The 27,414-nt window shown below is 40.9% G+C and overlaps 1 protein-coding gene across 2 annotated transcripts in view; it reads left to right on the top strand.

Moving 5' to 3' along the window:
* RORB (RAR related orphan receptor B) overlaps nucleotides 1–24,183 on the top strand; it is a 187,130-nt gene extending 162,947 nt beyond the window's left edge. For both annotated transcript variants that reach the window (XM_024555525.3, XM_024555515.3), the window contains exons 7-10: nucleotides 5,031–5,138; nucleotides 6,650–6,760; nucleotides 10,128–10,240; nucleotides 20,125–24,183. In XM_024555525.3, the coding sequence (XP_024411293.1) occupies nucleotides 5,031–5,138; nucleotides 6,650–6,760; nucleotides 10,128–10,240; nucleotides 20,125–20,280 (488 nt within the window). In that variant the 3' untranslated portion in view covers nucleotides 20,281–24,183. The remainder of the gene's footprint in view (nucleotides 1–5,030; nucleotides 5,139–6,649; nucleotides 6,761–10,127; nucleotides 10,241–20,124) is intronic.
* Nucleotides 24,184–27,414: the final 3,231 nt, after the last annotated feature.

Raw genomic sequence — 27,414 nt, 5'->3', positions numbered from 1 at the left:
CATCTCATTTAGTCTTCTGTGTATTATTTCTATTTTATAGAAGAGGAAGTCAAGATTCAGAGAAGTGAAGGGCTGTGCTCAGTATCATAAAACCAATATACAGCAAAACTGGCCTTTAAACTTGGGCCACATAGAATTCTAAGTTATTCTAACTTACTGCTGCTTCTTTACCAAATGATACAGGTGGATGCAAGTCTTGACTTAAACATTACTGTATCAGTTACCTATTGCTAGGTAAAAACAACCCCAAAACTTAATTCAAACAACAATAATTATTCCTTTTGTTCCCAAAGTTACAATTTGAGCAAAGCTCGACAGGGACAGATTGTCCTGCTCACTGAGGCAACTTGACCGGGGCAGGGGTGGTGAGAGGTGGGGGAGAACACCTTTAAATTGGCTCACGCCCATGGCTGGCAATTGGTGGTGGTTGACAGTCCAGAATTAAGCCACAGCCCTGGGCTAGGTGCCTCAGTTCTTATCCTCCTGAGCCTTTCCACAGACTGCTTGGGCTTTCTCACAACATGGTTACTAGGTTTCAAAAGCTATCATTCCAAGAGTATAAGGCATTTTTCTGACTTAGCTTCAGAAGATGCAGTGTTATTATTACTGGAGGTAGTCATGAAGGCCCACCTAGGTTCAAGGGTAGGAGACATGGACTCTACTTCTTGATGAAAGAGTGGTAAGGTTCTAGAAAAGCATGTGGAATGGAAGATATTTTTGTGACTCTCTTTGAAAAATAAAATCCAACTTCCAGTCAAGATGGCAGCAAATGTAAACACAACTCACCTCCTAGCACAACCACATCAAAATTACAACTAAACTATAGAATAAGCATCACTCAGAACCATTCAGAAATCAAGTTGAATGGAAGTCTGACAACTAAGGAATTAAACAAACCACCTCTATCCAGACTTTGGGAGGGGCAAAGATGCGGAACAAGCTGGTCCTACATCCACGTGTGGTGGATAAAAATTTGAGAAGGATATCTTGCAGCAAGGAGTCCCAGCCGCACACCAGGCCCCATAACCCAGAGTTCCAGTGCCAGGAAGATAAGTCCCCACAACTTCTGGCTGCAAAAGCCCGCAGGGATTGAGTTGGTGGAAGAAGTCCCTAAAAGGAACTGCTGGAGTTCCAAGCAGTTCCTCCTTAAAGAACCTACACACAGACCTACTCATACTCACTCCCTCTGAGCTCCATTACCAGGCTCATAGCTTGAAAGACACCAGTGGCATACAGGAGGAACGGAAGTGTCTGGCATCAAGGCGAGAGCTGGGGGACAGCTCTCTCCCAGACAGAAAGGCAGGCAGAGGCCATCGTCCCTTTTCTGAGTGCTCCCCTGACAGAGCTGGTAGGCGGGTGCCATATCTGAGACTCCATCAACCTGACTAGCACTGTTTGCCCCAACGTGGATATCCCCTGAGACTCCATCCCACCCAAATTATGGGCCTACCCAAATGGTTAACAGTGACTTTTCCAGATGAATAGCTAGTCTTGTCTCATGTTTCACAACTTCCTAAATCCTACAAATAAGCAACAGCTGGTATCAGTGAGCCCACAGCCCCCTGGACTTCCTGTTAAGTGGCCCCAAGCCTGGCACTAGTAGGAGCAGCTAGCTGCGATTCACAGCTTGGCCTCACCTGGGAATCTCCAAGTCCAGCTCAAGTAGCAGCCATCTCAGATTGCTTTATAACTGATGCAGGGTGGCCCAGGACAAAACACAGGTGGGAGCTATTTTTGGCCCACACCACCTGGGAAACTCCAGGGCCTGTGCACCTAATAGACAGCAACAGACCACGTTGGAGCATCACTACCCTGTCTCTTCACAGCTGATCCTCCACAAGGGGTAGAGATTTGTGGTCAGTGGTCACAGCCAGTCCTTGAAGCTCACTGGCCTGAGTAAATTCCTCCCATTGACCTGCCAACAGCAATCAAGGTCCAACTACAAGAAGAGAGAGTACTCAGCCCACACAAAAGGAGAACCTCGAGTACCCAGGATGGGTGATAGGGGAGGCTGTGCCATTGGACTCTACAGGACACCTACTACATTAGTTCATGCTGCCAAGATAGAGAATCATAGCAGCTCTACCTAAAACATAGAAACAAACACAGGGAGGCTGCTAAAATGAGGAGATAAAGAAATATGGCCCAAATGAAAGAACAGATCAAAACTCTGGGAAAAGAACTAAACAAAATGGAGATAAGCAGTCTCTGAGATGCAGAGTTCAAAACACTTGTTCCTAAGTTGCTCAAGGAACTCATTGGGTATTTCAAAAGCATAAAAAAGATACAGTGAGAAACAAAGGATACACTAATTGAAATAAAAACAAGCTACAGGGAAACAACAGCAGAGTGGATGAAGCCAAGAATCAAATCAATGATTTAGAACATAAAGAACCAAAAACAACCAATCAGAACAACAAGAAGAAAAAAGAATACAAAAACATAAGGATAGTGTAAGGAGCCTCTGGGACAACTTCAAGTGTTCCAACATTCATATCATAGCGGTGCCAGAAGGGAAAGAGAAAGAGCACGCAATTGGAGATCTATTTGAAAAAATAATGAAAGAAAACTTCCCTAATTTGGTAAAGGAAATATACATGCAAGTCTACGAAGCACAGTGTCCAAAAACAAGATGGACACAAAGAGGACCACACCAAGACACATCATAATTAAAATGCCAAAGGTTAAAGATAAAGAGAGAATCTTAAAAGTAAGAGAAAAGCAGTAACTACCTACAGGGGAGTCCCATAAGATTGCCAACTAATTTCTCCAAAGAAACGTTGCAGGCTAGAAGGGACTAGCAAGAAGTATTCAAAGGAATGAAAAGCAAGGACCCATGAACTAATTAGTTTATCCAGCAAAGTTATCATTTATAATGGAAGGGCATATACAGTGCTTCCCAGACAAGGTAAAGCTAAAGGAGTTCATCATCACTACCCATTATTATATGAAATGTTAAAAGGACTTATTTAAGAAAAAGAAGAAAATCTAAACTATGAACAATACAATGGCAATAAATACATATTTATCAACAAATGAATCTAAAAAACCAACTAAGCAAACAAGAAGAGAGAAGGAATCATGGATACAGAGAGCATTTTGATGGTTGCCAAATGGGAGGGTGGTTTGGGGGAATAGGTGAAGAGGTGAAGAGATTAAGAAGCACAATAGGTAGTTACAGAATAGCTATGGGGATGTAGAGTTGCCAAAGAACTTACACACATGACCCATGGCATGAACAATGGTGTGGGAATTGCCTGAGGGACTGGGGGATACTGGGTGAAGGGGGACAAAGGAGGAAAAATTGAGATAACTGTAATAGGATAATCAATAAAATGTTTTTAAAAAGAAAAAGAAAATCCACCATACTTGATATGTGACCTTGAGCTAACCTCTCTAGATGAAAGCTTTCTCATTTGTAAATTAAAGAGAGGGTCTAGAAATAATGAACTGGAATAATGAACTTGGAATTGCATCAGCAGCATCAGAGGAGCTTCCTGACTGTTCTGAGTCATGGGCATCATCTGAGGCCCATGGAATCTGAGTCTCCCACATGAACCCGGTTCATTGTACTTTTAACTAAGTCTCAGATATAAGCGGTCCATGGGCTGACATTTGGGAACCATTGGACCATACAATCTTTATCAGCTCTGCCTGCTGTAAAAATGTTGACTCTAATATAAGGCAAGGTCTTAACCTCTTTAAGCCTCTTGTCACTCATCCATAGAAAGGGCCTAATAAAACTTAACCTGACATGGTATTGTAAGGAGCAAATAAAATAATGAATGCAAAGGGCCAAGGAACATGCCTTCCACATTGTAGATACTCAGTAAATGATATCCATTATTTTTGTAAGAAAAGCATTGCTTCAATTAATATTTACAAATTCCTCTGTGTAAACCTTTATTCTAGGTGATATATGAGGGACAGCAAAGAGAAATCAGCAAAACAAAAGAAATAAAACACAGACATAAATATAAAGTAGCAGCATAAGAAAGGCACCACGGGTACCTTGGATAACAACAAATGTAGCCAAATTACCCACATGGGGTCCTCATGCACATTTGAGGCTGTGTCACCTTCCAACGCTCGATAGGGAAAAACCCCATTTCTCCAAAATGTGGGGAAACTGTGCAGCAATCATTCCACAGATGTCAATAAATGTACAGGGAAAAAACAAAGGTAGTAAACTAATTCATTCAATAAATATCTATTAAGAATCTGCTATGCACCAGAGGCTTTTTTAGGTCATGGAAATATGAGTGAATAAAATAACCTCAGCTGCCGATGGCTACAGAGAAGGGCCCTATCGCCATCAGGCTAACAGAGAAGTCAGAGAAATGCTAGGTCCCTCAAGGGTGAACAAGCTCCTCCAAGTCCACTGGGACTTCTCCAAGCCTTTGATCTGTGACTGTTGAGACTCATTCCTTCTATAACCCATCTATCTCTGGAAAGAGTTAACATTCAGCATTTTGCCAAAACTTAGTTGGCCAAGAAACCCTCATTTCAAAGAACACCAGATAGAAATGGTGCCCCAAGAAACACACTGCGGGAGTTCCTATTTCAAGTCACCATGTGTTGGAACATACAAGAGTATGTGAAAAATGGAAACAGACAGCTACTTTTCCCCATATCAAAACGTCCACAAAAGTTAACAGACTGGGCCTGCCTGCCGCAAAGCTCCTTTCTGAGTCACTTACCATCACTTGTGAATTCAAGAGTTGAAACTAACTTTAATATTAGTCAGAAAATAGAAAGCAATATAGCTTTGAAAAAACGTTATTTCTTCCCTCCATTTTAGCCACCTTCAAAGTGTATTTTTATCTTTAATTCTTCACATAAGCATCAAGAGAGCTTTATTTCTAAGACAGGTGTTTTTTCCTTGGGAAAGAATCTTGAAGGATTTCTGTATGTGTGTGTCCATATGTGACTGTATGCATGTTTTAAAGTCCATGAAAGTCTCTTGACCTATATGCAATAATAACCTCTTTATGACTGCATATATTACACATAGTTTTTTTCACTCATAGGTTGTTTGGAAGTAGTTTTAGTGAGAATGTGCCGTGCCTTCAACCCACTAAACAACACTGTTCTGTTTGAAGGAAAATATGGAGGAATGCAAATGTTCAAAGCCTTAGGTAAGTTTGCCTTTGATGATAACACAATTTTATTAACTACCATCAGTTTCTCCACTCAGCTTGAAATTGGTAAATGAAATACATTGATTCTTGAACATGAACTAGTATTTAACTTTCAATAAGGGTTGAGCCTCCAATGTTTTTATCTAACTCTTCAGATCTTATAATTATGCATCCAAATATGAAAGGAAGGAGAGAACCATGGTTCCTATTGAGACTGACCGTGACTCATTTGGAAATCAATAAAGACTGTTTCTAAAAGATTGGGGATGCATGAGGTCACTCTTTGCAGGGTCAGTTTTTCCTTTGCCTTCTAGCTTACTGCTTCACAAAGTATATTATGTAGACCACTATTGATCCATGGGATGACCTCTTACATTTTTTGTGTAAATTCATAATCATTAGTTAAAGAATTTAAAGGAAGGACTCCTTCATTTGTTTCTCACTCAGAGAAGTGACTAGTGACTCTCGCCCTATTAATGCATGAAGTCTGGGACCACAGACAGAGTGGGTGTCAGTCTGCCCAAAATGATCCCCAGGCCACACTCATGGGAGGGCACGATCAGAGCCGGTCTCTGGAAGTGTTGGGTATCATTTACATCCACTCATCAGTGCATGGCATGGGTAAGAAGAACGTTAGCAAAGATGGGCTAATGCCAGGAAAGATTTTAATGATGGACAGTACCTTTTGTTCCATATCCTACCCTCAGACATCTAAGAAGGCCACTGGCCTTTGACCTCTTGTGCTGTTAGGTGATACGGTAGCCAACAGCACCATCGGGGCTGGCAGTGTCACCTTCTGCAGTTGATACACATCCATATCATCTCCAAGGCTAGATTTTCAAGAAAGGAGGAAAAGCCTTGGCAAGCAACTTGAGTATATTTCCAGCTTCATAAAATAAACATTTACCAAGGATCGTTGTAGGGATGAAGCATTATTTTGCCAAAATTCACAATGGCTAAGCAACTGAGCTGCTTGTGCTTCAATATAATTTCCAGGAAGTTACCAAATTGAAAAACACCTCATTTCTGTTCTATTGGTTTTTAACATCTCAATTTGAGGGCCCTGGACACCCTACATTGCCAGGCTCAAGAGCCACCAAGACTGATAGCCCTGAGCCCTTTATACATAATGTTTCAGGTTTCCTGTGAATGCTATCTCTAAACTAAAGAATCCCCAAATTGTTTATTTAAATTCTTTAGCTGAAACTAATGTCAAAGCTATACAACTAGATTTGGGCTGTGTATTCCCACTTGGATATTATTACAATAGGCACACACCATTTCCATCTGCCCCGCATTGGTAAAATTAACTCATTACCTGGTCAAGATGTTGCCTGGTTTCCTCATTCTATAATGATTACTAAATCACTTTTTATGGATAGAAACTTGAAAATATTTTTTCTATGTGCCCAGTAGGTGAATCCTTGAATAACTTTTTGATTATGAAACTTTTCTTACTAGTGCCCATTCTGATCAAGTATTTTCACTTAATTTGCCTTCTTTTATAGGTTCTGATGACCTAGTGAATGAAGCATTTGACTTTGCAAAGAATTTATGTTCCTTGCAGCTGACTGAAGAGGAGATTGCTTTGTTCTCATCTGCTGTTCTCATATCTCCAGGTAGGGAAGACTGAGGTCTTCACCTTTTCTTTTTAACCTGTTTCACTCTCTTTCACATGGATTACACCTACCTCAACCAAGGTGCTCAAGTGAAACTTTAAAAGAACCACATTTTCTTTAGCAAGCTTGTGATATTCGGGGACAATTCAAAGGAAAGTAGTCCTAAATTAAATGACCAATGGCGTGTCAAAAAACAAGACTCGAGCATGTGGTAAGGGTCACTCCAGATTCAGAGAAGTAAAATTATTTCTTAAAACATAAATAAAAACTGCCCTGGCTGGTGTGGCTCAGTGGATTGAGTACTGGCCTGTGAACGGGGGGGGGGGGGGGGGGGGCGGTGGGGGGGCGGTGGGGGGGCGCTGGTTCAATTCCCAGTCAGGGCACATGCCTAGGTTGCAGGCCAGGTCTCCAGTAGGAGGCGTGCAAGAGGCAACCGCACATTGATGTTTCTCTCCCTCTCTTTCTCCCTCCCTTCCTCTCTCTCTAAAAATAAATAAATAAAATCTTTTTTAAAAAGATAAATAAAAATTGATAGTGACTTGTTATAACTAAGTTCCATTTTGATTTTAAAAATAAAGGATATAGAGAAAAAAAGTGTCCAATAAGGTGAAACTTAGTAGAAATACACCTGAATGAAAGATCCATCATAGGGACTAAAATAAATAAAACTATACTTTCTCCTCTTTAAATATCTCTTTCTCTGGCTTTTCCACCCCGATTAATGTTGATGTGCTCGTTTCAGACAAATGGTGGTGCTTCTATTTTTGTTTATTGATCTATCTTTAGCCACATTAGCAGCTTTAAAAGGAGTTGAGGATAAGAACAGATAAAATGGCTCCTATTAAGACCAGAACATTCTAGTTCAAGCTCTGTAACCTTTAATCTGTGTGACCTTAAACACCTTGACCCCCTGAGAGCCTCGGTTTCCTCATAATAAGACCTAGTCTAGCTCTAAAATGCAATGAAATAGCAAAACATTTTCAAAGAAGGTAAATGCAACATTTATAGATCAACTAGAACTGTAGCAACTGAGATACTTTTAATTTTTTTAAGAAATATTTATGTATTTTTTAGAGAGGGGAAGAGAGAAAGAGGGAGAGAAACTTCCGTGTGAGGTTGCCTCCCACGTACCCCCTATTGGGGACCTGGCCCGCAACCCAGGCCTGTGTCCTGACTAGAAATCGAACCAGCGATCCTTTGGTTCTCAGGCCTGCATTCAATCCACTGTGCCACACCAGCAGGGAAGAGATGCTTTTTAAAAACAATGCCAGCTTAAAAATGTGTAGAATCCTAATATATACATGGCTCCTTCTTCAACCAAAATGAGAATTCAGAGTGACTCACTCAGCTGTCTCTACAGTTAGATTTGGGGTGAAGGGACAGCAGTGTCCTTGACAGTTCTCCACTGAAAGACAGACACATTCCTGCTAATGTTCACTGGTAAGAGAACATTCCTTCTGTAACCCACTTATCTCTAGAGACCAGGTCTCTTTTCTTATTCCGTAACATATTTTTCAGGGAGACTAGAAGAAATCAGCCTTACCTACAATGGTACACTTTGACATACCGTTCAAGCTGTGCCTACCAGTAATACTGGCCTCTACACTTTTTATCCGTTAGGCTTTATTTATTTATTTTTAAATCTTTTGAAGATTTTTTCCATTTGCTTCTGATTTTTACTTAGCTACTCTATCAAAAATGGAAATTTGTTATCATTTGTAATGTTACTATTAACAGTTTCTTTTGTGGCTCTAAATATCCAAATGTTCCTTTTTTAATTTTTTTTTTAATTCCCAAGCCTAGAAACACAAAGATAAATGGAAGAAGTGACAAGAAATATTTACTTCTGGTAGCAACCAAATGCGAAATAATTTTGCTCCTACCATTTTCTCACTGCATTTGATTGTTGCCGTACAGTATAGGTCAATAGAACACTAATTCTAAGCCTCTGATGAGGGAGGTGGTTTCAAGCTGGTTTCTGCTTGCTCAGAGGAAGTGTTACAAAATTCACTGTCTTCTGTAGGTATGTTTGTGGCAAGTCAGTAAATTCCTAAGAACAAATATTTAAGGTATGATATATCAAACCTAAATAATCCTTAAAGATAACCACTCCAGAAGGAAGGCAAGCTTGTGCCTATGAATTAGGAATTAACTGACCTATGAGCCTTGCTCTAGGAAGGACGTGCTGTGGCCATCAAATTCTGCTGAGTTTGGAAGCACTGTACTTGGCTTACTCTACCTTATGGTGAATCTTCCCACCCTGATAGCAGACCCACACCCAGAGTCTGTAGCCAGTCCAAATGCCTTGTTTGCCACTCTGGCCCAGCGCCATGTTTAAAAAGAGAGGGAAGACAGATTTCCAGACTGTGCAGGCTCCCTCTCGTGCCAGACCCCACCCTTCCCCCAGGTTCTTGCCATAATGACCACTGTCTATTCAGTTCCAGATAGTTTAGAGTAGGGAGAGGGAGGGAAACTTAATTTATTCTGACTGACAATTGTCAACTGAAGGCTTTTGTGCTCTCTTACGTAAGGGTTTGCTTAACTGTTGGCTAGACTTGTTCTTGCCCTGTCTAGGATTACGGAATCGAGTTTCTCACCTGACCTGAACCGTGTTCAGAAGGATCATGTCCAGGTTCTTTTCCATGAGTATTTGTTCAGCACTTGGAGACTCCAGGTGTCTCTTCATTGAAGTTCCAACCTAAGGCATTGAGGCTGGGCTGAATTTTGTCACCATGGTGTCTAAAGCTTCTAGGAAGAAAGGAGGAAAGAGGGAGAGAGGGAGGGAAGAAGGGAATGCAAAGAGGGAAGGAGAAAGAAAAAAGGAAGGAAAGGAGGAAGGGAGAGAAAAATAGAGGGCCTATCTTTTTCACCATTTAAAAATCCAATAAAGAAAAAGAGGACTCAGGATTAAATTTTTTAAACTGATTTATGCTATAGAAATGGCAACATAGCCTATGAAAGGGAGGGGGTAACCTGAATACTAAAAATATTCCTATACAATACATTTCCCTCACTTTTATAATTCACCTCTTCACAAATCATTAACTTCCACTTTGAAAGAAAATCTCAGCACATGTCCAGAAAGTATATGAGACAAGCATTGTCTCACTATAATAAACACGAAGGAGTTTAGTTAACCATTGGGTCCTTGCCTCCATTCTGGCTTTGTATGTCAATGTATTGAGCATTCTTGTCATCACAGAATTACTTATAAAATATTTATGTTTTCTATAGAAAATTACATGATTCCAGAAGCAATTTAGAACTAATTTGAGGTGGGCCCAAAACTGAGTCCTTGCAGATGAAATAAAACCAAGCTTATGTCTTACGTTCCCTCCCCTTCTGACCCATTCTTTCCCTTTGTCAGATCGAGCCTGGCTGATAGAACCAAGGAAGGTCCAGAAGCTTCAGGAGAAGATTTATTTTGCACTTCAACACGTGATTCAGAAGAATCACCTGGATGACGAGACCTTGGCAAAGGTAGGTCCTCAGACCACAGGCCCACTGTCACTGAGAGAGCAATGAGCAAACGAGGGCTGGCTGTGTAAAGCAAGAGACGTTTCTCACTCAGCGAACCAATTCTGAAAGTTACCACAGGCACATAAATTTCGAAGTGCACATTTTAAAAGGGAGACTAGTAAATTGTAAAAGATTGAGAGGAAAATGATATCCTTAGGGAAAGAAGATATTGATGGACCTGAACCCCAGCTATAGGAAAACAAATCAGAGAAAATGAGGTATTTCATCTGAAAAACAAAAGTTCGAAGCAAGGAATCAAGTCCTCAGAATTCATTTGTGACAGACACGAGTGGAGACTTTGTGCCACTTAGGAGTCAGGTCCAAGCAAAAGGTAAGAGGATGTAGATTTCTACTCAAAATAAGGAATGACTATGAAATGATGAGGGTTACTGAACAGAACTGTGTGGAGCAGGGTGCTCCCTGTCATTAGCCATATTCGAATAGATACTGCTTGGTTCCTCTCAGGTATATTATAAATGATGCTGCTACCCAGAATGGTAGATTAGACTGATTCCTTGTAAAGTTCCCCTCAATTCTAATTTCTTCACTCAAGATTTGCCCTGGGGTTCTTTCAAAGGGAAAAGTAAAAGCAATGATGTGAGTAAAAGCAAGCAACATGCCATCAGTTTTTTGACTCAGCTTAAGAACGGTGATGTTTAAGAAGAGTACTGAGAAAAGCTGTTTACCAAAGTGAAATGATCATAAGAAAGGAAGAAAGAATTTTCTAATAATTGATACTTAGCATTATTTTAGATTTTAAAGTATCTCTGATTTTTTAAGAAATGGAATATTTTTGAGAGCCAGAATTATTTTAGACTTTTAAGTATCTTTGCTCTCTTAAAAACTGGAATTTTTTTTAGAGGGTAAGCAACTAGGAAATGGAGCTTACTCGTGGGAAAACCCTCTCACGCTGCTCTTGACGTTCTCTATTTTAAAAAGACTCTATTGGAGACACTGTCAGATTTTACTTGGCACGTAGAGAGTATTGTTATAAAAAACCTTAATGAGTTAAATATCCTGCTCTATTATGATACTATTTTATTAAAATTAACACATCCTAGGAAGAACATTTCCACACTGTAGAGTGACATTTCTCTTCGGTGTAACTTTGTACTATGTGGGAAAGAACAAATCGCCTTTTCTCTGTGCCTCAGTTTTCTCCCAGTTAAAAGCAAAGCAACAAGCTTTCAGGTACTCTGGACAGAAAAGATGGTACTGTGAATACATGCATTTGTCCCTATAATTATGTAATTAGCATATATGCATAAATACATCTAGTTAGTTAAAGGGGGGTGTTTCTTACATTTGGGATGTCCCAAAAACTTTTGTCCCCATATTTGCCACACCAAAATTCAAGTCTTGATAAAATCCAGAGTTAGACAAAAGTTGTTGCTATTCTGTTTAAGGGGGGGGGTATGCTTTTCAGAAAACTCTGGTTTCATCATGTGTAAAATAAAAATTATAATTCCTTACTTCCGTATAGGTGTGTTTTGATGTTCAAATGAAATATATACACTGCTTGAATTCTAATACACTGTGACATTGTGGTTATTATGATCCTAAAAGAGTGCACATTTTAAAAGAGAGACTCGTGAATCGTAGTAGATTGAGAGGAGAGCGACATCCTTAGGGAAAGAAGATGTTGATGGATCTGAGCCCCAGTTGTAGGAAAACAAATCAAAGGGAGTGGGGCATTTCATCTGAAAAACAAAAGTGTTTCATGCTTAAACCATTTTTTACCTCTGTTATCCTGGTAGTGGTCATCTGAGGTATTTGAGATAGAAAGGAGACAGAGAAACTGAAGAATGAAAGTTATTGAGTGGCAAGAAAAAAAATTGAAACACCAGCTGTAAGTCAGTTTAATTCTCCCTTCGCCATCTTTAGTGGGAAAAGTACATAAGTCAATTCCTTTATTTTTTAAGTGTTTCAGATATAATTGACATACAACATTATATGGTTTGGGGTGTATAACATACTGATTTGATACTTATATTATATATTGCAAAATGACCACTGCAATAAGCCTAGTTAACATCCATTCAGTTCTTTTCTTATAGAAATAAGGTCACAAAGCTGGCACCCAGAGAAAGCATTAGAAGAGGGTAATGTCTTGTATGACATTCACTGGAGCCAGATGACAAAGCATTGCTTCCACAGGTTATGTATGAATATTGGGTTTTGCATGGACCCTTCCTTGTAACAGTCATCATTTTACTAGGATGTTATTTAAACTAATGTGGAAGCATCATGAAACAGAATGAGAACTGGACTCTTATTTATCCCAGCTCTCAACTGTGTAGCTTTGGATAAGTCACTCCATTTGTCTAAGACTCTTCTGGGGTAGGGATAGACAAGTCTCTCGAATTCCTGGCTGCTTGAATGATTTAAGGACAGTGACTTCATAGGCGTATAGGAACACCCTCTCACCAAAACCACAGTCTCCAGATGGGATAAATGTTTCATTTAAATCCAAGAAATCTATTCTACTCTACCACAGAGCCTTCTCATTTTTTCAGAAATGCTCCTTCTGGCTTTATAGCCATGGAGCTCTTCGGTCTCCACAACACCTCTGAAACGGTGAGGACCATTCCTACTGTATGTTATTTATAGACCCTTTAGGCCTATAAACATTATGAAACCTATCTCTAGAAAAATGCACACATACCCAATTGTTGTATTGAAGTCCAGGGGCTCGGGTTAAATCCCCAGTGGGGTGGGGGTAGATCTGCCCTCTGTGTAATGTGCAAAGACTATTTACACTGCCGACCATGACCCTGAACAGGAGTAGCAGACGTCATGTGAGAGGTGCAGGACTCACACACAGTCAGTGGACTTTCTCCTGCAAGAAGAGTCTCCAACACACTTCCTACGTGCCCGCCTCCTGAAACTAAAGTTCAAGTAACAATGTTTTATACTTCTGACTGACCAAATTTGGACGGAAGGAAGTTTCAAAATTCCAGAAATTTATGTCCATTAACTAAAAGGTCTTAATCTCTATGTATTAATTAGTTTATTTATTTGTCTGTCTGGAAAAATACTCTAGTAAAGAATCTAATTTTCTTTCTTCATCAGATAATATGTGGCATGTTTATAATAACCCATCAAAACCATTTTCTAGCTAAGCGACCCCAGACAAGGGACTTAACCTCTCTGTGCCTCAGTTTCCTCACTTGTAAAATGTGGCTGCAGATATGGTTATTTTGAGGACTAAATGAGATTAAGTATAAGCAAGCTGCATGGTTCATAATAGGTAGTTTGTCGAGAGAAGGAATTCTGTTCTGGCAGAGAATTTTTTTATCCAAGAGATGGTATATTTGAGCTAATTACCAATGGATGAAAACTATTTCAAAAAATGAAAGTTGGAGGGGTGGGGGAGTGAAGAGGTGGAAAAAGCATTCCAGGTGATTGAGGACATGGTATGGAGGTAAGAAAGTATAAGGTATTTTTGAGCTAAGAATAAGAGTTAGATTTGGCTGGAACCTGGACTTGAGAAGCCAATAAATGAGATGACACTGGTCACTTTCACTAAAGCTCATGAAAAAAAAATCCACACATATATATTTATAATATACATGTATTTTTTAAGCCCCATCTGACTAAGGGAGGCAGCCCATCTGTTCTTTGGGCTTTACTTTTCTTGTCTGGGAAATGAGTCAGTTGTACTGGATAGTCATTGAAGTCCCTTCGACATCATAGTCTTTGATTCAGAAAGAGAAAAACAAAGGTTTCTCCTTAAGATCTTCTTTTGCCCTTCAATGCTCAGTCCAGTGTGACAGTTTTAAGACTCTCTGGATGTTCTACCTTTACAATAAGTGAAGAAAGAGACTCATTTCACCAAGTACTTCAAATCAGGACTCTGTGCACATGGTGTTTTCGTCTAGGCTGGTATTCTGGCCCAAAGCTGCAAAGCACACAGTGTTTATAAAGCCTGTGTCCAGAAGTCAGCATTCCTGTCAGGCTTCGAAGTGGGTCTCAGTCACCCTGCGCTGCAGGTGCTGCCGTGACCCCGTTTGAGAACCTTGCTCCCCAGGGTGAGGACTGCCTTTGGGCCTAGGAACTGGTGGTGCTCTTTCTCCGCTCAGTTTATAACAGTGTGAGCACTGACCGCTGTGGGAGGGGTAGGATGGGAGAGAAAACTGTGCATGTTAGGACTGCAAAGACTGGTGACAATCCTGTCCTCTGGCCTGTGGGCTTCCTCATTACAAGTCACTAAATCTGCCATTCTTGTGGCCCTGCACAGAGGAGCAGAGGGAGGAGAAAAGGAGCCAGTCCAGCCAGTGCCAGGTTGAGGCAGTGCACTCATGGCCAAGGGCAAAGCATGGGTCTGCATGTCTGCTTGTATCCTGCCCTCAGGTACAAATTCCCAGCCATTTCCTAAGAGTAGCCTCTTTGTCAAGGTCACAGCTAGAATCTTCTCAATGCAGTCTTCTCCATTCCAGCCCCTCCTGCTGTGTCTCTTGGGTAATTAGAGTTGTAGAATATTGTTCGGCAGCATATATATTTTTCCCAGCATGCCTACAAATATATGCAACACTCCTGGAGGTATGTTCTTACCCAAAGCTGAACTGAGAAGTTTAAAAGTGATAAACCCATAACAACACATGTGTATATCCAACGGGCAGGCATGGAGAACTCAGACCACAAAACCCGCTCACCTCACCATATGCAGAGCCTAGAGGGAGAGTCATTTGTATGTTTGCACAACTAGAACACTTCAGTGAGTACCATGCCTTTGACTCACTTCTCAAAACAGTGTGCAAATGCTTGTGCTTTGTCATGTGCTATAGATGCTGCCTTTCCAGGAATCACGGGCTGCACCCCCTTTTGGGTGTTTTCAGACCCATAGTTCTAGGTTGATGAACCCCTTCTGATTCCTGCAGGATGTGGAGGTGTCTACGTGGAGGAGTTATTTGGCTAAGCTCAGAATCTCTGTCCCTCCTCTCTTCTTTCCTATTCCTGTCTGGCTAGGAAGTTACCTTCCCTCCCACTGGGCTCTCTCTTTTCTTCTATATTTTTATAGAAAATATTGTTCCTTCAAGGAAAGATGACAGCAATGCTACTATTCTTTCCTTTTTCTATCATTATTAAATAGTCTTTCTAAGCCCTTGCTGCCCATGAAGATGCCACATAGCATCTCTTCCTCCACAGGTATGAGGCTGAAGTTATGCCAAGTTAACGGAAATGCAATGGAGATCTCAGATTAGCTATGGGAACAGATGCCCTACCGAGAAGAATGGCTACACCATGTGGTGAGAAGCCTGTTCCTTTGAGGTTCATCTCCCATCAGATCTGGAAGGCTTCAGCCTTCCCAGGGCGAGCTCTGATATTCAAGCTGGGAGAGGCACAAGCCGACAGGTTCACTAACTTCTTAATTCCTAAGTCCATTTCTAGCATTAGAATAACCAAACTGCATCACCAATATAGAGATGGAAGTTTGTCTTTCTATTATCACACTCCCATGTTACTAAATAAAAGCCTAAAGGTGAGTAGACAAGTGAAATGGATGTACCTTGCCTCACGTGTGCCCTGTTTGTATCAGTGCCTCAGAAGTTTCTTACACTTTGATCAAACCCTTGTCAGCTCCTGCATCACGTTGGAGGGCATCTAGGTGGCCGGGGAGCCCATATGAACAAGATCACTAGTTTTACGCTCTTCATGTTTCATTTTTTTCAACTTCAAATGCACCAGTCATAAAATTATGGATTTTCTCATAAAACTACCCTCTGGAAAGAGGCATAGAATTATTAGCTCTTCTTGAACAGCTGCTTTTTCTTCTTGTAGACCCCTGTAAGTATAAGCTAAAGCTTCCTTCTTACAAAAAAAAAAAAAAAGAAGGAAAGAAAGAGAGTGAAAATGCCTTTTTTTATAGACCCTCTGTCTACTCCTGCTACGGGGATTATTTAAACATGAAGAAATTTCATGATGATTTGAAATTGACTACCCCCTCCATCTCCAAGTGCTTCTGGATCACCTCCCCAGCTGTTTAAAAAGTTGTTGAGCCATTAACTGCTGCTGCGGCTGCTCGGAGCTCCCTTTGAAATGGGGGTCCCCCAGCGGTAGTACATAATATTAATGAGCAATAAGTGACTGCCTGCTGCTCCCTCCACCAGGCCCTTCTGGGCTCTGACAAGTGCTACCGCTGCCTCCGCACACACGGCCTAGAGGCCCATCCTGCCTCCACGGTGATGGATGCCCCTGTCAGCACTTCCATCTCCGCAGCTGATTGGATGCCTTTAAATCGGCCTCTTCTGAGAGCACAGAGATTGAGGAAGCTCTTTGCTTTTCTCGGTGCCCCTTGTTCAAGTGGTCCCAGTGCTCGCTAACAAAAAGCAATTCTCACCATTCAACCCATTCTACAGATGAGCAACAGGGGCAGAATCCCAATCCCGTAGAAGACGGAGGAATGAATTTCTGAATCAGATGCCTCTTAAACCCAGTTTTAGGCAGGAAAGAAGCAAGGGTCCATCCAGATTCTGTTTCAGAAGGCAAACGCAGGGTTAAATAATTCTGGCGCAGATGAGCGAGTGTAGAAGGGTTTCAGTCCTCCTCTCATACATTTAATTCCGCACGCCACTCCTTCTCTAAAGAAACAGAAAGATGCTTTAAGAATTTAGTTCCTAGGGTTCTACTTTATGGATCACAGTTTATCAAATGAGCAACTTACTTTAATCGCTACAAGAGCATGAAAATCAACGTGCTGCTTTTATTTCGATAAAAGTAAATGGCTGATTTTGTATTCACACATAATGTACAGAGACTCAATCTTTGTTTCTGGTTCAGGACTAAGCTGGTTTCTTGCCCTATGTCTCATCTGGCTAAACAAGCCTGGCCTTGACTGCGTATTTCTCTCCTGGAAGGAAGCATTATATCAGAATAGAAGCATGACCCCTAACACATGTGCCGCTACTATGTGCCAGGCACTGCTCTAGACAGCCTGTGTTGACTCATTGAACCCCACAGCAGCCCTCTGAGGTAGGGGCTGCCCTCCTACCATCTGACAGATAAGAAAGCTGAGAGGTAAGTGACCTGCCCAAGATCGCCTAGCTGTAAATAGCAGATCCAGGATGCAGACAGGCTTCAAAGCCCGTATTGCTTTATCACTAGGCTAATCCTCTCCGGTGTGTTGGGGGCTCAGGAAAGCCATTACTTGTCCCTCACCAAAGTAACAGAACTTCCCTCTCTAGGTATAACTCCCCTGCCTGTTTCCTAAAAATCTGCCAAATTGACACTCAGCTACCAGGACTGTTTCAAACATGGTAAAGAATTTGCTTTTCAGTTTTGGAAAACAGCTGTAAATGGATAAGATTTGAACTTCTGAAGCAGTGTTTCTCAAACGGGGACCCAGTACATGTGCATCCCCACAGGATGTTCATTTCAATCAGGGGGTGTGAGCCCCTCCTAGACTAATGGAAACATAGTCCCTTGGGGTAGATCCCAGTGACCTGCATGTGTAGGAAGCACCCCAGCAATTTTTATGCATGCTAAAGATGGACAAGCTTTCTGGAGTTACTTCTGAAAGTTTCAGGAGCTCTGCACACCATCAATTCAACCGCAGATGATTATAGAAAGATTTCAAAGCCTCTCTGCATTCAATAGCTATTTCTGTGAGAATTGTAATGTGCAAGAAGTGTTCTGAAACTGTTATAGTCTCCTTCTGTGTGAACCAGATGGTTAAGAGAGCTTGAGTAATTTCCCAAGGAACTCTAGCTAAGTGGATACTTGTACATTCTTTACCTATGAAAACATAGTAAATACCCAGTTTTCTACCCCGGACCCAAAGCGAATCTTTCAGAATGAGATTCTGATCATCTTTCTGTCTTTTTTTTTTCTTTTCTTTTTGCTTAAAACCCTTACAAAGACCTCAATGAAACTGAGACCTTGTGACATCTGGCCATACCCACCTCTCCAGCTTTATCCTTGAACATGCTTGTCCACTGCTCCAGTGACACTGAACTTCCTTCTGTTCCTTCCAGTGCCCCAAGCAAGCACGGCGTCTTTGCATTTGCTCCTGGGGCATATCATATAACCCCTTCCCCAGCAGGGAGTTAGCCCTCACTCTTCCGTCAAAGTCCAGTAGAGTGGCACTTTCTAAGGGAAGCCTTCCCTGGCCTGCCGGAAGAGGTCAGGACATCCTATTATCCACCACTTCTAGCGCTGTTCTTCTATAGCACTCACCACAGGCTTCCCGTCCGCTTTGGACCGCGTGGTCACTTTACTCACACCTGTCTCTCCGAGTAGATTATTAGCCAGAACCTTACTGTTTTGTGTCTTCTGCTGTTCAGCAGAGTGCCTATTACAAGTTTAAGCGGCTCATAATGTTGGAGAGAAAGACTTCATTCTCCTTTTTTGTTTCCATCCCTATAGAAGCAAATAGCAGCGGAAATGGAAAGTCTGAACACCAGACTTCTTCATGGGCGCTGGATCCCTTTCGTGAACATGTCAACAGCTCTCACCATAGAGCTATTTTTAAATTGCTCACAGCATGGTTATATTGTCATCAGTTCTTAAAAGAAAAGTTAATGAAAGAGAGGACACTTCTGATTTTGGATAACCACACAGTAACATCATCTATTTCCTTTTTTTACCTTGAAGACTAAAATGGTTTCTTATTATGAAGTAGGGTAGGGAGCACAGCGAGACTCATTGGTGATTTCGATGAGTTTTATTGACTTTTATTTTGTCGTCACTTTCAAGTGTGCCTTTGGTGAGTTGTATGATCTATCACGCTTATGTTTTGTAAAACTATTCTCTACATGACAGCATATCTCGTCCCCACAGTGATAGGATCACAATGACATGTGGTTTTAGGCTGACTTTGACCCTAAATGATGGATTATAAGTGTCCCTAAATTATAAGTACGTTAAAAGCTGTCATTGTTCATCTCCTAAGACTTATATAGGATTTGGCAAACCGTGGACATTTTAAATTATTATAGAACACTGTCTTCTGGGTATTTGAACTGAGTGTGTGTGTGTGTATGTATATATATACACACACAAAACTTATGTATATAAAATACTGAAACACCTAACGATTGTAAGTGGACATTCTCACAAAGGCTTTTAAAACATCTCCCTGAGGGAGCTAAGTGCCAGCGATGTCTCCTATTTTCTCTTGATTAAATACAGGCTTCATTTTATGCGTTGCAACAGAAAAGGATTTGCAGGATATAGGCAGGCCAGGGAGCTTGACAGCAAAGCAGTGCAGGCAGCTTTGAATTACACCTCCTATGGTTTAGGCTGCACCTTCCTAGTGTGGTCACTTTCCAAAACTAAAAATCTAATATTCACATCATAAAAACCTGTGGGAAATAAGAGGTACTAATAATATTAGCTAACAATTGTGTTTCATGCTGACAGCATTCTTAACACTTCTCTCAGAATTACCTCCTTCGGTCCACGCAACAGCCCAGTGAAGTTGTCACTGTGATTAAGCCCATTTTACAAATGAGAAAACTGCACCGTTGTGCCAGTCACAGCCACACAGCCATTTAGCTATTTGGAACCAGGATTCCAGCTCAGTCAGCCTGCTGGCAGAGCACCCACTCCTAACACTGCACCTAAACTGCCTCCGATGCACGCTTTATTTAAGAACAGTGAATCGGGAAGCTTGGTCTGGCTTCTTTTCTCTTTATTTTCCCTTTAGAGGATGGTGGGGGGAGGGGCCATTTTGTTTTGTTTTGTTTTGTTCTAAAGGAAAAGCTGAAAGTGAGCCTTCTTTCTCTCTGAACATCTTTTTCCAAAGCCATTTCCCTTCATCTGGGGCCAAGAAAGACACTGATTCAGAGGACAGAGCACTAATGAGCTTCCCCCTTTGTCTCCTTCCCTGTCCCTCCATTCTGCAGTTAATAGCCAAGATACCAACCATCACGGCAGTTTGCAACTTGCACGGGGAGAAGCTGCAGGTATTTAAGCAGTCGCATCCAGACATAGTGAATACGCTCTTTCCTCCGCTATACAAGGAGCTCTTTAATCCTGACTGTGCCACCGTCTGCAAATGAAGGCAAGGACAGGACTGTCTCATAGCTATGGAATGCATCACCATTAAGACGAAAGCAATGTGTTCATGAAGACTTAAGGAAAATGTCACTACTGCACCATTAGGAATGTCCTGCACTTAATAGAATTATTTTTCACCGCTACAGTTTGAAGAATGTAAATATGCACCTGAGTGGGGCTCTTTTATTTGTTTGTTTGTTTTGAAATGACCATAAATATACAAATATAGGACACTGGGTGTTATCTTTTTTTAATTTTATTTGGGTATGTTTGGGGAGACAACTGTTTATAGAATTTTATTGTAGATATATTATATATGAGAACAGAGCGGTACTTTACATGATTACTTTTCCTGTTGATTGTTCAAATATAATTTAAGAAAATTCCACTTACTAGGCTCACCTATTTCTATGTTTTTAGGTAGTTGATGCATGTGTAAATCTGTAGCTGTCTTGGAAAGCACTGTGCATTATGTAATAAGTATATAATATCTGAGAATATTATATATGAGAAATACATGCATATGCACTGTGGCTTAAAATATCATACCTACTAGCAAAGGAAATTCAGTCAGGCTCTCTTATATTATTTACCTTCTGTGTTACATGTTACCTTTATGTTAGACAATCGGGATTTTGTTTTCCCAACCAGATTTTCATCTATAGTCAATGGCAGGATGGTACCAATTCAGAAATAAGTCTACAGAAGAGTAATTACAATGCACAGCCTCCTCGGTATAAAACTCTGTTCCTATCAATGACATCAAAGCCTTGTCAAGATGGTTCACACTGGGGAAAATACAAGTATTTGGAGCCATTTTCCTGTTTTAAGAATTAGGCTACAGATAATATCGTGGAGTCCAGGACTTTTTTGACCAAACAATAGATTTTCACCAGAACACACAAAACACTTTTTTCTTTGGCTTTCAGAGTGTAAAAGAAACTTGATTTTGGTGCTTACTGTGTCTTCAACAGAGAAATGCAGTCTATAGATTATGACCACCAGCAATCTTTTCTAATAAAATTAAAGTAAAAAAAGTAAATCAGAAGCCAGGGTCCCAATGCCATTTCATGTAAACACTCTCTCTAACCATTTTTTTTTGGCAAAGAAGAAATAGAAAAAATATACAAAGAACTAGTTCTTTATATGTATTCTCTTTAATAAGTTTTTTTTAGAAAAAGCAGCAATAAAGGGGGAGGCAGGACTTTTCATGTCCTTTAATCAGAAGCATCTAATTTTTTTCCAATTCCAAGGTACTGTTTTATAAAAATATAACAACAACTTGACAGATTGGGAAAAAAAAGATCTGAGTTATTCCATAAAACCAATACTCCCCAAAGCTAACATTATTTTTTGTGCAGTTTGAAATTACTTCCTCCACCTAGCCTAGGGTTATTTGCTCAGCAACTTTTTAAAGTACAAAATGCAAGAGGTGAGATGAGGATTTGAGAATTGAGGCTTCAAAGTACAAATTCTCACTTCTCCACCTGTTCTTCCATCAAACTGACCACCAGAAAAAGCACAAATTCTAAGGAATAGGCTCTGCCTGTGGTCTGAGGCCTTGTGCCTTTGGTCTTATTTGGTCCAGAATAAGATTTTTTTTAAAGGGAGGCAGAGGAGAGCTTTATGTATAAAACAATGAAAATTATGATCTCCTAATTGTAGGCCCAGCCGTCCACATGCACACTTGCTCTGTGAGGCTCCCATCAGGGGACACTTCGAGTTCTTGGCCATCTCTTGTGTTTTCCTGAAGTTACAAGGTTGAGAGCCATCTCCACGATGCCACAGAGCTCCTCACTGATGATCAAACAGTAGTGCTCATCTTTTCTTTTAGAAAACAGAGTCTTTTCCCACCTCATGATTGATGAATTCCAAACCAATGGGGAAAAATAAAAAGACTTTAAAATAATGAATCTCTTTCTCAACTACTGTTATATTCAATTAATTTAACTACATTGAACCAAATTAACTTCAGTCTCTAAGAAGACAGCTGTAGACTGCTTATTATGCCGCTACAGGGACGCCATTCTTTTTGGTGTAAATGTCACTCCTGCTAGCTCTTTGTATAAAGAATTAATTCCAAGAGTCATATTTCCTTCTAATGGAAAGATTACTTTACTGATTGCTAGGAAAACAGGGTAATGGAAGGCACTCAATTAAACCAAGCCGTTTCCAAATGCAATGTATGTTTTATGATTGGCTTGTGATAGGCGACCTGTAATGTGTCTACTTGGTGTTTCCCTTTGAGCTTTGAACTTATGTCAAACTTTGTTTTCATCGTTCTGGTGGCCTCGTGTTTTCCATTGGCAGCCTGTAATTCCTGCTCAGTTGCAAAGAGGATCATTTGTTTCTCCCAATTTACCTTAGAGGATTTAAATCGGCTCAATTGATGAAGTGGCTGAGAATTTTTTCCTCCCTTGTCCCATGGGTGATGTAGGAAAAAGATTGTTCCCCACATTTGCCTCAGGAGGTACTGGATTTGAATTTGTGTCATTTCCACTAGTGCAAGCATTTAATTGGGACGGCACAAACCTTTTGAAGCTAGGGGACAGGAAACAGCTAGAGACTGAACCAGAACAGAACAGTGGAGACCAGTACACACTCGGCCCACTTCAGCGGAGAAAGGAGATTTCTGGGTTTTTACCACGGTTGCCAAATCTGGCCCTTAGAAGAGAACCAAGTCATATTTTCAATGGTAACAATGCACTTTTAAAAGCTGCCCTTTAAACGTCTGCTGTGACTCCATCTTGAGGTATTTTGAAATTTTGGCAAGAACAACTTTCCTTACCCGTGCAATCTTTGTCCCTTCCCCAGGAACATTCACAAATGTTCACAACACATTGATGATAAAGTGTGCACTGGAAAAAATAACCCATGACCTGTCCTTTCCACTCCATGCTTCGTAAATGACAATCACTGCTTGATGCAGATGTTGCACTGTATCCACTCAGGGATGTTTTATTTTTTAAAAAAAGGTACATCAAGAAGGAGGGGAGAAAAAACAGGAAAATGACGACAAAATGTAAAGGGCATAAACTCAATATGCCAATAAGAGAACCTCTCTGACAAGGCTTTCAGACTAACGAGCGGTAACTTCATGTTGTAAATTGAAAATTCAAAATACTTTTACTATGTGGACTTGCTGACAAGTTGCTCTCGAGTAAGGACAACTTAGTCTTGTTTTCTAAAATCTGCTAAGAGCCAGATAATGCGGCTGCTCCGTTTATGGACTGTGTATCCCTCAGCGAGCCCAAGCTGCCTCTACAAGTCCTGAGCAAGGGAAAGGCAGAGATCTCGGTGGCACTAGATGAGCCTAACAAGGGAGGTGAAGCTGTACTTGTGGTCTGTGAAAGGAAAGGCAAATTTTGGAGAGAATATAGGAGAAAAGGGGATCCCAAATCCACCTAACCTCTTACATACTCCCCCACTGCCCATGACTCGGGTCACCTTTGTGTCCCTTTTTCTACAGCTCTTTTATCCCCAAAGACTGAAAGCTGAAGGTGGAGATGCACTCTTCAAACACAGCCTTCCTGGATTTCCCTTGTGTTACTACTGTTTTCAGGGCTCTGGACTAAAAGACCACTGATTTGGTAAAAACAGAGGATACAGTGGTATTCTCTGAATTACATGGGTAATTAGACTTTTTTTGATGGAATTAAGAGACCCTAAATTATAATGAACTCTGCGAATTAACAAGAGGTGTAGGGGGCACCGGTACTTTCTCTCTCGTATCTGTCATACCATAGCAGTCAAGCTGAACTGTTTGTAGAATGTTTGTAGAGTTGACAATGTGGATGTCAACTCATGCTCACTTCTACAATCCCATGTGTACCCGGCTGGAATGCAAAGACAATTCGTGTGTCCCAAGGACAACCTAAAATGCAACCAGCTTTTTTTTTCAAAAATGTCAGATGCAAATGAGGTATGTTTGTTCCATGTTCTCTGTTTTCATTTATTCTAGTTGCAAGAAAAACTCTACTTCTATTGGAATTTAGAAGAAATAATTTTCCTGACTCCTTTTTTTCTCTATAAGCTTTTGTTTCCAAGGAAGTTAGTGGGATTGGCAGGCGGCTCAGGCAAGGACGGCTGTGCCTGACAGAACCACCATTCAACAGAAACAGCCGTAACTTTACAGTGTGCGTCTGTAGTGAAGTTTTGCACAAAGTCCCCTGTATAAAGAAGAGAAAAAAGCCTACCATCTGCTTTAGATGACGGTATTTGATTTTCTGTTTCTGTTAGCACAAGGAGCAACGTGGTAGAGGAAAACCACGTGGGTCTTTAGTGAAGAGCTGACAACCATTTGGGATGGGGAGGGAACCTCAGGACCAGGGACGCATGTTCACTTAAAGCAAGGGTTAAAATTCAAAAGCCTAAAAGGGCCAGGGAGTTAATGCAGAATGAGTACAGGAGTCCACCGGTGCACTGGCAAGGAACTGTCCCATCCAAAAAGAGCCAACCAGTATCTGCTGGTTGTGGCGGAAGTGTGGCTGAAGCTTCTGACCCTCATAAAATCTCTTGAGCTGTAAATGATGTCAATTGATTCAGAGCTTGGTGCAGTCCAGACAAACACATCTCTGAGCAGAAGAGGGCTCACAGTTTGAAATTTCTGATTTAAAGCACAGTCAAATTTAGGGGCCTAACTGGCGGGAGAAGTCTGGCCAGATACAATTCTGAATGATGTTGGGGGAGGGGGAGGGGTGGAGATCTTGCCCTTCTGACACTCAATTTGGTTTCCATATTTGCCTATCACTACTAGAGGATATAGTAAGAGGTTAGCTGGAAAAGTAGCAACCTAAAAACAAAAACAATTTAATGATGGCTTATAAAAGACACTGTCTTGCGCAGACTCCCAGCTTCACAGAGCCAGTTGGCTAGATTTCTTGCCACTTTTTTTCCAAAATTCAAATGCACAATTTTTATGCTTTTGGGTCTCGATGTGTTTCTTTAAACGTGTGGCTTCAATATCTGCAACCAGTTTTTCTTTTCCCTTGGTCGCGTCTAAAGAACTTCCTCTAGGGTCATGATAATTAGTCCTTCGCTGTTCTGAAGTGCGGGGCCACGGATTCCTATGCAGCAGAGGCGGGCTGTCTGTTGTGCACTTTTTTCCTAAGCTGCTGAAATTCCTCCGAAGTGAATTGGCCATAGCGACGCTGCCTCCTGCGTGACTGTGAGCACGACCTCCAGCGGATCAGAAAAAGCAGCTCCGTGATTGTTCTCACGGCCAGAGATAAAGCACAAGGTTACGGGAATTGCATAACCCTGTTGAGGGACGTGCAGGGTCTCTGCGCCCCAGCTGGGCAGCATGATCCTTCTATTGAACTGTATCTACCGTCCGGGCGGCGGCTGCTGGAGAGCGTTTGCGCGCCGCCGCTGTCACAGCCACAGGCAGACACACCCTAGGAACGTCCCACGTCTAAGCACAGTACTGTCTGCTTCATCTGATTAACACACACACAAGAACGAAAACTACACCCACAGGAAACTGAGTATGTATTGTAGAAATGTAGAGGAAAAATAAAAATATTTTTTCAAATGTAATTACTTTTAATATATGCTTGTGGAAGGTCTAATACGATGTAATGCTGTCTCTGTAATTTTTGCTGTAAATAAGTAGAGACAGTGAATACACTGATTTTTCTATGTCTCTGTTTAAGCATAAGACTTTGTAACAATTTTTTTAGAGGGGGGAAAACCAACAAAGAGCAAATGTGTACTTGCTTCCTTTCTGCGTGTTATGTACTTCTCAGAAACTGGTGTAACAGTTTAAGCATCTTGACAGGTCATTGGTGTTAACTGTACGCTTCTTTGTGTGATACAGCTGAGAAAGGGACAGGGCTGTCAATTAAATCTGCTCCAAAGAATCTGCATTGAAGATTGGCCTAAGAACTGCAAACCCTACCGGAACTAGACAATATGAAAAAGGAAAGTTAAAAAAAAAGAAAGAAAGAAAGAAAGAAATGTTGCCTGAATAAGTCATCTTTCCTTGCAGCAATGGCTTTGTCTAAATCCTCTCTGCATGAAATAGCTTAAGGAAAACAAACTCTGCTTTCTGATGAACAAAATATTTTTGTACACGTTTATTTCTTATAACCTGAGGTCAGACTACTCATTCGCTGAAGCCATAACTGACCTTCACCAAATAAATGCTGTAAAGAACCTGGGGGAGGGTCGGGGAGAGACTGAGAGGGAGGAAAATTGAAGGTGTCGTGAGCTGCAACAACACAAGCAGGAGCAAGTCTGATGAACCTGATGCTTTTCCTGCATCCCAAATATGACTTTAAAAGGCTAGTATTTTATGATGATCAATTTATAATAAAAAAAAGATATTTAGATTTAAATGAGACTTTCCAGTATTTTTGAAATCCCTGACAATGCTTCCTTGCTTTTAGGATGGAGAGAAATGATTTTCATATACTTCCGACTTTCAGAGATTTGATGTTTTTACCTTAGCTCCAGCCTACACATGGACAGTGATGAGCTACTCCAAGTCCTCCAGCGGTGGCCACCACGGGCTGTCTGGGGGTTGGCTGTACCTACCAACCACAACTGCACCCCGAGGGGCCACGTGTGAGCGCGCAGTAGCCCCTCTTATTAGCATGCACACCATTGTTGGCAACGCACAGAAGTTGCATTGCCAAACGTATGTAACATAAAAGTATTCGCTCTAAAAAAGCATAATAATTATACTTTTTTAAAAGAATAATGCCTTCTAGAGTCACCACTGATTTTTCTGGAGCTTAATTACATTATTCCCATGTGTTATGATTGCCCCGTAGAGGCAAAATGCAAACTACAAATAAACCCAGTGACATCTATAGTTTTAAAATCTACAATTTTCTGATCTCTCTCTCCTTGTTTAATATATAAGCCCTAATTTCTGTGTACGTGAGTAAAACTGCAGCCTGAGTCCTTTAGGAAGTAAGCATTGAGTTTTTTTAATTATAAGTATACTAGAGTAAAACAGCACTCCCTAACAATTAAGGAAAAGAGTTTTATATTGCTTTAGAATGTAATAGGTTTTGTCCTTATTTTATGTCCTGTAAATTATTAGTTGAATACTGTTAGCATTCCCTGATAATGCACACATGATTTCTGAATGTTTTCTGTAAATGACAATCAATGTTTATGAAGTCCCC

Source organism: Desmodus rotundus, chromosome 1, assembly GCF_022682495.2.
Source record: "Desmodus rotundus isolate HL8 chromosome 1, HLdesRot8A.1, whole genome shotgun sequence".
Lineage (NCBI taxonomy): Eukaryota > Metazoa > Chordata > Mammalia > Chiroptera > Phyllostomidae > Desmodus > Desmodus rotundus.
Note: the sequence above shows the minus strand (reverse complement) of the source record. Positions and strands in the feature narration are given on the sequence as shown.